The sequence below is a fragment of the Myotis lucifugus genome, unplaced genomic scaffold, assembly GCF_000147115.1.
Source record: "Myotis lucifugus unplaced genomic scaffold, Myoluc2.0 scaffold_198, whole genome shotgun sequence".
Taxonomy (NCBI): Eukaryota; Metazoa; Chordata; class Mammalia; order Chiroptera; family Vespertilionidae; genus Myotis; species Myotis lucifugus.
Window position 1 is genome coordinate 1673558 of NW_005871246.1, and position 12350 is coordinate 1685907.

Below are 12350 nucleotides of genomic sequence, written 5' to 3' on the forward strand. Positions count from 1 at the left end.
TGCCGTTCCTTCCTCATACAAGGAGTGGTGATATCATTATGTGTCATCAAGGATGTTCTGAGGCGCCAGGGGTGAGGTGATCGATGGCTCTCCACCGGTGTTGCAAACGCCAGGGGGGGCACATGCGGCTCTTTGGCCCCTTGAGTGTGGCTCTTCCACAAAATACCACGTGCGGGCGCGCATGTACAATGTGATTGAAATTTCGTGGCCCATGCGCAGAAGTCGGTATTTTGTGGAAGAGCCACACTGAAGGGGCCAAAGAGCCGCATGTGGCTCACGAGCCGCAGTTTGCCAACCACTGGGGTAGAGGTTTAAAGCAGCGTTCGCCAACTGGTGGTCCGTGAGGTCCGAAAGGTTGGCGACCACTGGTTTAAGGAAACCTTTGGAGCAGTGGTTGCCAACTGGTGGTCCATGAGGTCTGAAAGGTTGGTGACCGCTGGTTTAAAGAGTAGTTAAGATTTTGTTTCCTAATTGTGTGGGGAAAGTGTTAGGTAACAGACAGGAGTGTCTGAGTGAGAATTGCATTTGCTGCCTGGGGCATATTGCCACAGGTCTTAAGGCCTCACCTTTTTCTAGTGTAAGTGAAGGTGTTGACACTGCCCTTGTCTGCGGGGTGTTCGTGGGAGTTACAGGAGCTAGTTATACAGATCTGCTCTGAGTGTGGTGCTTGTGAGTGGTGAGAGAAGAGGCTTTAGAACCACATGGTCCATCCTTAACACTCTGTTTCTCGTCCTGGCTAGAGCATGGGCCCAGGAAATGTGCCTGATGGGGAGCAGTCTGGCACGTCTGGTTCTGTGGTGGCCTCTGCTGCACAAGCAGCTGTGCTCTAACGCTGCCCCGTGTTTGCTACCTGCCTTCTCTGACAGGAAAGGTTGATGCTGCAGGACTCTCAGACTCTGAAGCTTCTGAAAACGGGCCCTTAGAGCCAGGTTTTTACTTGTGTTTTGTTTGTTTGTTCAACATTTGCTGTGACATGCACGTTCCAGGCCCCACACCCAGACCTGGTCCAGACCTCTGGGATCAGGGTCCTGAAGTGTGTCAGGTAGGAAAGTGCCCCAGCTGATTCTGATGGCAGTCAGTGAAAGGGCTGTGTTAGCCAGGGTTCACCAACAGAAACCACCTGGCTATTTTAATGGAGAGCATTTAACATAAAGACATGCTTCTAGGTGACTGCAGAAGCAGAAAGAGGTAGCAACTGCAGGAAGTGGCTGCCATGGTGGGGAGTAAGGGGGCTGTTAAAACAGAATTTACCCAGTGACACAGCAGGCCCTGTGATCAAGGTTACAGCCCAAGTGGGGAAAGGTGGTAAAAGGCCTGAAAGCTGTGGCTCTCCGCGAGTGGTATCTGGACCAATAGCAGCAGCATCTGGGAGCTTGTTGGAAATGCATTCTCTCAGAGTTGCCCTATCAGAAGTTCTAGAGAGGGTGGAACCCAAATGGCTGTTTTTAGCAAACCCCCTTAGTGATTCTGGTGCCCAGTGAAATGTGAGAACCACTGATTTCAATTCAGAGACATCAGCTGTCAGACCTGATGCTGAGTTGTAGGGATAGAAAAACTCTGAATAGTTGTCACATGGAACCTAGTTACTGTGGTTAGTTCTGGTCATGTGGAGCTAGGTACTTGGTTGTAGTACCCATGGGAAAGCTGCCCGGTCAAGAACTCCTGAGGAAGTATTCTGAGATGGTAAAGGATGGGAAAATTATTATTTTTTGCTTGTTTTTTTTTGTTTGTTTTGTTTTTTTACTTGCTTTTGGAATTAGAAAGAATTTACTGTCTGGCCGGCATGGCTCAGTGGTTGAGCACTGACCTATGAACCAGAAGATCATGGTTTGATTCCTGATCAGGGCACATGCCCCAGTGAGGAGTCTGCAGGAGGCAGCCGATCAGTGATTCTCTCTCATCATTGATGTTTCTCTCTCTCACCCTTCTTCTCTGAAATCAATAAAAAATGTATTTAAAAATAAAGAATTTACTTAGCAAGATCACTTAGTAAAAATAATGCTTTTCTATTTTTATTTTTATTATTTTTGTAGAACAGCAAGCAAGAATTTATTACCTGCAGCAAAAATACATTTAGGACAGTGAAATAAGGAAGGGCATAGGAGAAGCAACAGGAGAGCCTAGGCTAGGTTGCTTTGGCTCACTGGGAAGTCAGAGAAAAGGGGGCCTTGAAGACAAGTTCAGGGGGTTAGTCTGGGACGAGCTGCCACTGCCCATTGCTCCCCTGGTTGCAAATCTCATTGGGTCCCTTGGAGTTTAGGAGATACATGCCTGTGGGGGAAAGCAAAGGGGAAAAGAATGGCATGAATATGCTCCCTGGAGGAGAATGCTCTACTTCATAACTTTTAAAATTCCATTTCCACCATCTTAGGCACCTTATTCAGACACCATCTGACCTGTAAAACCTCATGCATAAGAGTCATTAAGAAATGTCATCTCTGCATGGGGCTGTGGGGCACTGTACTCCACTAAGTCCTGAAGGAACCTATGATTCAGAAGACACAAGGGGCCTCCAAAATGCACAGAGTGTCAGCTTCAAGGAATAAGATCATTGGCAGTAGATCTGTCTGGAATAGAGCTTCTTAGTAAACCCTTCTTCTCTGAAATCACTAGAGAATCACTGCAGCAAAAATACATTTAGGACAGTGAAATAAGGAAGGGCATAGAAGAAGCAACAGGAGAGCCTAGGCTAGGTTGCTGTGGCTCACTGGGAAGTCAGAGAAAAGGAGGCCTTGAAGACAAGTTCAGGGGGTTAGTCTGGAACGAGCTAGACAGGCCACACGCCCAGGGCCTAGGAATGCACCCTTGCCAGCACTCATCCTTTGAGATTGTCTGAGGAGGCAGTCATTGCCAGGTTGAGTTCATGACAACATTTTATGGACTCCTGCAGATCCAGGCTCTGTGAGCTGGTGGGCAGCCCAGGCTTGGTTCTGAGGGAGGCAGCTGAGGGAATGCCACAAGCCCTTTAGTTCAAGGAACACTTAAAACTGAAATCCTACAGGAGAGGGGCCATTTTCATTTTGCTTAGTTTCCCCAAACAAATTTGTCCACACTCCCTCCTTGCAGAGTGCATATACCATCACGCCTTTTTGGAAAAGTGTTTTCTGAGGTCTTCATCGGCTATGTATTGTGTTGGTTTTGTATTTTTAAGGACACAGGAAAAGTCTGTGCCTCAGGGACTGTATTCTCTCCTTTCTGGGTAGCAGATGTGGTGCTGCAGTTATTGATGGTTGTCATTAAATATTATATGAGTGGCCCTAGCCGGTTTGGTTCAGTGGATAGAGCATCAGTCTGAAGGGTCCCAGGTTCGATTCCGGTCAAGGGCACATGCCCGGATTGTGGGCTCGATCCCCAGTGGGGGGGCGTGCAGAAAGCAGCCAATCAATGATTCTCTCTCTTTCCCCCTCCCTCTCTGAAATAAATAAAAATATATTTTTAAAAATATCATCTGAGTGGTGTGAGGTTAGGTTGTTAGAAAGATGTCTGACTGTTTGGGATGAAAAAGAACTGTGTCATTTGGCAGAGCCAGCCTTGGATTATCTCTGCCAGGGGCACTGGAAACACCAGAGGAGAGATTTCCTAGAAAGCAACCAGTGGAAGGCCATGAAGATGCCTAGAGATGGCCATGACTTTTGTGTCTTCAAGAGTGTTTTGAAAGTTTCCCTCAAGTAGGTTCTGCATATTTCTGGTCAAATGTTTTTGTTACTAAGTATTTTTTTTTAAATATATTTTAATTGATTTCAGAGAGGAAGGGAAAGGAGAGAGATAGAAACATCAATAACAAGAGAGAATCATTGATCGGCTGCCTCTTGCACGACCCCTACTGGGGATCGAGCCTGCAATCCGGGCATGTGCCCTTGACTGGAATTGAAACTGGGACTCTTCAGGCTGATGCTCTATCCACTGAGCCAAACCGGCTAGTGCTGTTCCTAAGTATTTTTTTTCTTTCTTGCTAAAATGAAGTTTTCTCTACCCTCTGTCTCCTAACTAGTTATTATTTGTGTATATGAAGGCGTTGGTTTCTTTTTTCTTTTTAATCTTTATTATTGAAAGTATTATGTCCCCTTTTACCCCCATTGACCCCCTCTAGCCCTCCCTGTCCCAGGCCTTTGGTTTCTATATGTTAATTTTTCTCAATCTGCCAGCATTGGCAGTGCCTTCAGCACAATGGTGGGTCATTAAGGAAGCAGCAGGCCTCCTTGCCTTGTCCCAATCTTAAAAAATTTCTCTCCTGTTCCCCTAAAGTAAGATGCTGGCTTTATTCTAGAATATATTAAGAAAGCATTATTTCCTATTTTCTTGAGTATTTTCATCAGGAAGAGGTATTGAATTTTCATCACAGACATTTTCTTCATCTGTAGATGGAATCCTTTTAATTTTCTCTTTAGGTGTATTATCATATGAGGTTTACTCATAAATTTCCTAATATTGACTCAACCTTGCATTCCTGGAATAAATCCCATGTAGTCATGCTATATTATTTTCTTAACGTAGTATTGGATTCTTTTGTTAACATTTTTTTTTAATATATTTTATTGATTTTTTACAGAGAGGAAGGGAGAGGGATAGAGAGTTAGAAACATCGATGAGAGAGAAACATCGATCAGCTGCCTCCTGCACACTCCCTACTGGGGATGTGCCCGCAACCAAGGTACATGCCCTTGACCGGAATCGAACCTGGGACCCTTCAGTCCGCAGGCCGACGCTCTATCCACTGAAACAAACCAGTCAGGGCATTGTTAACATTTTTATGTAGTATGTTTGCAATACTATTTTTAAGTGAAAAGATTTACTTTTTTTGTTTTTGTTTTCAGACTTGAGCCTTATGCAGATCCTTATTATGATTATGAAATAGACCGGTTCTGGCGTGGCGGGCAGTATGAGAATTTCAGGGTGCAATATACAGAAACAGAACCGTACCAGAATTACCGGGTAAGTAGGACTTAGATTTGCAGCTCTGAACTTCACTGATTGATTTGTTCAAATTGCCCGCTTTTTTTATTTCTAGGACTTCATGTGCGCTTAATTATGTCAGCACAGTGTACTAATTCCAACCCATTGACTGAAGAACTAATGCAGATCCACATATTAAATATGTGGTGATTTGAACAGAGACTTTCTTCGGTTTATCTATGTTCTTTCCTTTTTTTTAAATTACACTTGGTGATTGGGGTATTGATACAAGTTGCAGGGTGTTCCACCCTCTTAAGCATATTACTTTTTCAGGCTCCTTAGTAGTATCATTTATAATTGTTATGCTTAACCAGTTCAGTACATTCCTTTGGGCCTCTACCAACCATGTCGTCTAATGGAGAACTGGTCTATAATAGTACTTCTCTTGAGAGTTTAGTGTATACAGTAGGTCCTCGGGTTACGTCGGAGATCCATTCCTATGGTGCGATTTTTGCCTAAGTCAGAACCCACTTACATAAGTACCTCCGTTACTCACATGCAGCACATGGAGCACATACACAGCAGTAGTGAAGTGAAATAATAAAAAAAATTTAAAAGATAACAATTCCTGACCTTTACTAAATAATAAAAAACATAAAGCACATATGTACATATGTCAAAATGACAACTTTTTTTTTTTTTTAATGCAGGAGGAGGGTAGGGGCCTTTTTGTCTTTTTATTTATTTATTTTAAATATATTTTATTGATTTTTTACAGAGAGGAAGGGAGAGGGATAGAGAGTTAGAAACATCGATGAGAGAGAAACATTGATCAGCTGCCTCCTGCACACTCCCTACTGGGGATGTGCCTGCAACCCAGGTACAGGCCCTTGACCAGAATCGAACCTGGGACCCTTGAGTCCACAGGCTGACACTCTATCCACTGAGCCAAATCAGTTAGGGCAACTTTTTTTTTTTTAAATGGAGATGGCAACGTAACCACGAAATGACATACGTCAAGTCCGACATAACCCGAGGACTATCTGTATTTGTGAATATATGTGCTTCAGCCTTTAAGTTGAATTAGGGTGATATGAAAAAGCTGCTACTAGAAAGAGATCAGTTAGAAGCAGTTTAGTAGTTTTTATGCTAAGATTTATGTGGTAGTCATGCGTTTTTAGGACCAAAGGAAGGTGACTTCCCTGGGAACCCATCAAATGGCGAGCTTATGGAGAGACAAGACCCTGGTTGACCATCCATGCCCCTCTACCCAGTAGAGCAGATTCCTCACTGGGATTGGGCTATAGGGGTGCAGTGCCTCGTGCCAGGCAGGGCTGCCTTGGAATATAGCAGGGACCTGCTGGAGTCCCTTTCCACCACGTTCCCCCCACGGTGCCCCACGGTGGGCCAGCAGGAAGGTCAGGAGTGCACTTCACTTCTTCCCAGCCACCTAAAGCTCAAAACCTGCCAGTGTGCTGTGATCTGGGCATTATTCACTTTTAATTTTGAATATTAGAGCAAATATATGAATGAGAACAGAGTAATCGTTGAAAAAGATGTTTAAGGATTATGCTTAGAAAAACAAGAGCCACCATTTTGAGGTGCACTCTCTGTTTCAGACACCACTGAGCACAGTGCTTTGGATGCCCAGGCCTGAGCCTGTGCAAAGTCTTGGTTGTCTCCACCCTACATGTGAAGAGCTGAGGCCAGGAAGGCCCACTGGCTCATATGCTGGCAGCTAGAACTCACACCAGCCCTTGGATGCTAATTAGGTTAGAATTAGTGGTTGGAAGAGTTCACTCTTAGGTTGTGTTGCACCCTAAGTTAGCATCTAATCCATTCTTTAACATTGTGTTTTAAGGAGAAACCGTACAAAATTACCACCAGAGATTGTTCCCTAATCTTCATTCGCTTGCTCTTCTGCATTTTCTTTGTACTTTCCATTATAAGTGTTTCAATCGCAGCTGGCGTGTGTTTTTGTGTGTTTGGCTTTTCAACAAAGGAACGGGAAAGGGAAAGAGAGCGAGAGAACAGACAGCGAGAGCGCGAGCGCGAGCGAGACCGAGAACGAGAACGAGAGCGCCGGCAGCGGGAGCGGGAGCGTGAGCGAGAGCGGGAGCGCGACAAGGAGCGGCAGCGGAGGAAAGAGGAGTGGGAGCGAGAGCGAGCCAAACGGGACGAGAAGGACAGACAGCACAGAGACCGAGACAGAGAGAAAGAGCGGGAGAAGGAAAAGGAGAAGCCAAAGCCCCGCTCCCCACAGCCACCAAGGTAGGCCACCCAGCACTGGGCTCCTTGCTGGGTTGTGGGGCCCCGGAAGAAGGGCCTGCAGCTCCACTGTCTTGGCCCTGCCTGCTTCCCACAGCCCTTTCCCTGCAGTCCCAAAGTAAGTTGCTGAAGAAATGTTAATGTGTTTTGATTAGTAGTTGCTGCCTCATCATGTAACATGTGTGTTGTGAAGCATGCACTGTGTGCACCACACTATTATTTTCCTAAATCAGTAAAGTCCTGTATTCCCAGTTCATCTGGGGCTTGGGAGAAGAAATTAGGTTGTGCATGTTTGTTGCTGGCCACAGTGTGGTGCTCTAGCAACTAGAATGCAGGACCTTGAGTCTCCAGGTGGACGACTGGCCTCTCCATTTAATTTGTTCTCTGTGTGGCAGGTTCCATGCTGCCCCATGAGAACTGCCAGTTGGGCTGCTGTGGTGGGCAGTGAGGACATGCTCCACAGTAAAGGCCCAAAGGGCAAGGCAGGCTTTGGCTTCGCACAGCTTATTTTTCTTTTTAAACATATTTAAATACTGGAGCAGGAAAGGTGGTCCTCTCTAGAAAATCAAAGAATTAGATGAAATTTAGTGTGTGCTTTTTACAGCTTTATTGAGATATAATTCTCAGACAATACAATACACCCATTTAAAATGTACAAATTCATTTGGTTATAGAGCATTCTTGGACTTGTGGTGCTATCACCACAATTTTAAAACACCTTTGTCCCACAGAAAGAAACCTTGTACCCATTAGTAGTCACTCCACATTTTCCCCAAACACCCATCTGGCTCCTGGCAACCACTAATCCACTTTCTGTCTCTGGATTTGCTTATCGTGGACATTTCGTATAAATGGAATCCTATATAATAAAAGGGTAATATGCAAATTGACCCTAACAGCAGAACAACCGGTCGCTATGACGCACACTGACCACCAGGGGGCAGACACTCAACACAGGGGAGCGCCGCTCAGCCAGAAGCCGATTCATGGCTGGCCAGCGCAGCAGTGGCAGTGGCGGGAGCCTCTCCCGCCTCCGAGGCAGAGCCAGCCTAAGCCATCAGTCGGACATCCCCCGAGGGCTCTCAGGCTGCCAGAGGGATGTCTCACTGCCAGCTTAGGCCCGATCCCCTAGGGGAACGGGCCTAAGCTGGCAGGTGGACATCCCCAGAGGGGTCCTGGACTGCGAGAAGGCGCAGGCCGAGCTGAGGGACACACCCACCACCACCACCACCACCACCACCCTGAGTGCACGAATTTTTGTGCACTGGTCCTTTGGTCAAAATATATGATCTTTTGTTTAACTATTCGTTGAACATTTGGGTTGTTTCTCCCTTTTAGCTGTCATGAATATGAACATTCATGTACAGCTTTATGTGTGAACATGTTTTTCATTTCTCTTGGGTGAAAACCTAGGATTGGAATTGCTGGGTCATGTGGTAACTATCTTTAACCTTTTGAGGCACTCTAGACTTTTCCAAAGTAGCTGTAACATTTTACATTCCCACCAGAAATGTCTGAGGGTTCCAATTTTTTCCTCATCCTTGCCAATACTTGTTATGTATCCTTTTTATTATAGGCATCCTAATGGGTATGAAATGCTATCTCATTGTAGTTTAATTTGCTTTTTCTCTGATAACTAAGGAGGTTGAGTATCTTTTCATGTGCTTATTGGACATACATATATATCTCCTTTGGGAAAATATCTATTCAGATCCTTTGCCCATTTTTAAATTTGATAGTCTTAAAAGCTCTTTATAGATTCTAAATACAAGTCCCTTATCAGATATCTAATTTGCAAATCCATACTCCAATTCTGTGGTTTGTCGTTTCACCTTTGTGATGAAGTTTATTTTCTTTTTTTCTTTTTAAGGGGAGGCCTCTTATTTTTTCCAGCTTTATTTAGTTACAATTGACATATAACATTGTTAATTTAAGGTGTATAATGTGATGATTTGACACATTTATGTTGTGAATGATTAGCACACTAAGGTTAGTTAACACCAGCATCATCTCACATAATTACCTTTTTTGCATGTGTGGTGATAAGATTTAAGGTCTACTCTTTTAGCAACTTATATACACAATACAATATTGTTAACTCCAGCCCTAGCCAGTTTGGCTCAGTGGATAGAACATCGGCCTGCGGACTGAAAGGTCCCAGGTTCGATTCCGGTCAAGGGCATGTATCTTGGTTGCGGACACATCCCCAGTAGGGGATGTGCAGGAGGCAGCTGATCGATGTTTCTCTCTCATCGATGTTTCTAACTCTCTATCCCTCTCCCTTCCTCTCTGTAAAAAATCAATAAAATATATTTAAAAATATATATATTGTTAACTCCAGTCACCATGCTATATGTTAGATCCCAGAACTTACTTTATAACTGAAAATTTATATAATTTGACCAACATTTCCCCTACCCCCTAGCACTGGTTCTCAACCTTTTGGCCCTTCCGTTCCTCATGTTGTGACCCAACCATAAAATTATTTTCGTTGCTACTTCATAACTGTAATGTTGCTACTGTTATGAATCGTAATGTAAATATCTGATAGGCAGGATGGTCTTAGGTGACCCCTGTGGTTCGACCGCCAAAGGGGTCTCGACCCACAGGTTGAGAACCGCTGCCCTAGTACATGGCAGCCACCATTCTTCTCTCTGTTTCTATGAGTTTTTAGATTCCAATATGAAAATATAAAATCAGAACAGAGTCTTTATCTGGCTTATTTCAGTTAGCATAATGCCCGCAAGGTCAATTCATGTAGTCCCAAATGGTGCGATGCTCTTTTTCATGGTTGAATAATATTCCATTGAATATATTTACCACTTTTTTTTAATCCATTCATCTGTTTGTGGACATTGGTTATTTCCATGTCTTGGCTATTCTGAATAATACTATAGTGAATATGGGAGTGCATATACCTCTAGAGTTATTTCATTTCCTTTGGATATATACCCAGAAATGGAATTGGATTGCTGGATCATATGGTAGTTCTATTTTTAATTTCTTGAGGACTCTACATACTGTTTTTCATGGTGGCTGCACCAATTTACATTCCCACCAGCAGTGCAAGGTTCCCCATTCTCTAGATCCTCATCAACCCTTATTTCTTGGATTTGTTTGGGCTTTTTGTTTGTTGGGTTGTTTGTTTGCTTGCTTGTTTTGGATAATAATCATTCTAACAGGTGTAAGGAGATAACTTAATGTGGTTTTGACTTGCATTTCTATGATGATTAGTGATGTAGAACATTTTTTCATGTATCTGTTGATTGTATGTCCCCTTTGAGAAAATGTCTATTTGGAAACTTTGCCCATTTTTAAATCTGACTATTTAGCATTTTGCTATTGAGTTGTCCACGCACACACATGCACACACACACACATATATATACACATACTAGAGGCCCGGTGCACAAAAATTTGTGCACTCGGGGGGGGGGGGGGGGAGGGGAGGTCCCTCAGCCCGGCCTGTGCCCTCTCGCAGTCTGGGACCCCTCAGGGAATGACCACCTGCTGGCTTAGGCCCGCTCCCCGGGGGATTGGGCCTAAGATGGCAATCAGACATCCCTCTGGCAGCCCGGCAGCCCTCGGGGGATGTCCACTTGCCAGCGGGGAGCAGGCCTAAACTGCAGTCGGACATCCTTAGCGCTGCTGAGGAGGCAGGAGAGGCTCCCATCACCACCACTGTACTGGCAGCCATCAGCCTGGCTTGTGGCTGAGCAGAGCTCCTCCCATGTGAGAGCGCCCTGACCACCAGAGGGCAGCTCCTGCATTGAGCGTCTGCCCCCTGGTGGTCAGTGTGTGTCATAGTGACCAGTCAATCCCAGTCCTTCTGCTGTTAGGGTCAGTTTGCATATTACCCTTTTACTATATAGGATAGAGGCCTGGTGCACGGGTGGGGGCCGGCTGGTTTGCCCTGAAGGGTGATCTGGATCAGGGTGGGGGTCCCACTTGGGTGCCTGGCCAGCCTGGATGAGGGGATAATGGCTGTTTGCAGCTGGTCACACCCCCTTCAGGGTGGGGGTCCCCACTGGGGTGCCTGGCCAGTCTGGGTGAGGGGCTGAGGGCCGTTTTCAGGCTGGCGGGTGACTGAAGCTCCCAGCCTCTCCTTTTTTTCTTTTATTCTGGGGTTTATTTACTTTCTATAGTTGTCACTGGAGCTGAGAGCCAGCTCCAGCTCTGAGGCCGTGGCTGGCTGAAAGCAGGTATCTGGGTTTGTTTAGCTTCTATAATTGAAACTCTGTTGCCATCACTGGCGCTCTAAGCTCTGAGCCCGCTGGCGGCTGAAAGCAGGTACCTGGGGTTTGTTTAGCCTCTATAATTGCAACATTGTTGCATCCGGAGCTCAGAGCTGGGCCGCAGCAGGCGGGGAACCTTGGCTTCCTCCATCACTGGAGCAAGCAAGCCTCCTGTTCGCTTCAGCTGCCTGGCTGCCAGCCGCCATCTTGGTTGGCAGTTAATTTGCATATCTCGCTGATTAGCCAATGGGAAGGGTAGCGAAGTTACTGTTAATTACCATGTTTCTCTATTATTAGATAGGATATATGTATATATATATATTGATTTCAGAGAGGAAGGGAGAGGGAGAGATAGAAACATCAATGATGAGAGAGAATCATTGATTGGCTGCCTCCTGCACGCCCCCCACTGGGGATCGAGCCCACAACCCGGGCATGTGCCCTGGCTAGGAATCAAACTGTAACCTCCTGGTTCATAGGTTGACACTCAGCCACTGGGCCACACTGGCTAGGCTGTCATTCCTTCTTCTTTTTTTTTTTTTTTTTTTAATATATTTTATTGATTTTTTTTTACAGAGAGGAAGGGAGAGAGATAGAGAGTTAGAAACATCGATGAGAGAGAAACATCGACCAGCTGCCTCCTGCACATCTCTCACTGGGGATGTGCCCGCAACCCAGGTACATGCCCTTGACCGGAATCAAACCTGGGACCCTTCAGTCCGCAGGCCGACGCTCTATCCACTGAGCCAAACCGGGTTTCGGCATTCCTTCTTCTTGATCTTCTCATTAAACAAGCTCCTTTCCTGTATATAGTTGTGTGTTCTGAAAGTAAATGTTAGGACTGGTAGGCTATCATTTTAGAGTTATTTATGGCTACAGCAGGATACTTAGGTTGTGATAAAGTTTTTATTTTTTATCTGAATTGCAGATGGAGGTTGGGCCTCCCTAAATTAG

The 12350-nt window shown here is 45.2% G+C and overlaps 1 protein-coding gene across 9 annotated transcripts in view; it reads left to right on the forward strand.

Moving 5' to 3' along the window:
• ZC3H18 (zinc finger CCCH-type containing 18) overlaps positions 1-12350 on the forward strand; it is a 67169-nt gene that overhangs the window by 32629 nt on the left and 22190 nt on the right. For 8 of the 9 annotated variants that reach the window (XM_023761109.1, XM_023761110.1, XM_023761112.1 and 5 more), the window contains 2 exons: positions 4815-4932; positions 6896-7164. The exons of the other annotated variant lie outside the window; for it this stretch is intronic. In XM_023761109.1, the coding sequence (XP_023616877.1) occupies positions 4815-4932; positions 6896-7164 (387 nt within the window). The remainder of the gene's footprint in view (positions 1-4814; positions 4933-6895; positions 7165-12350) is intronic. 9 annotated transcript variants of the gene reach the window in all.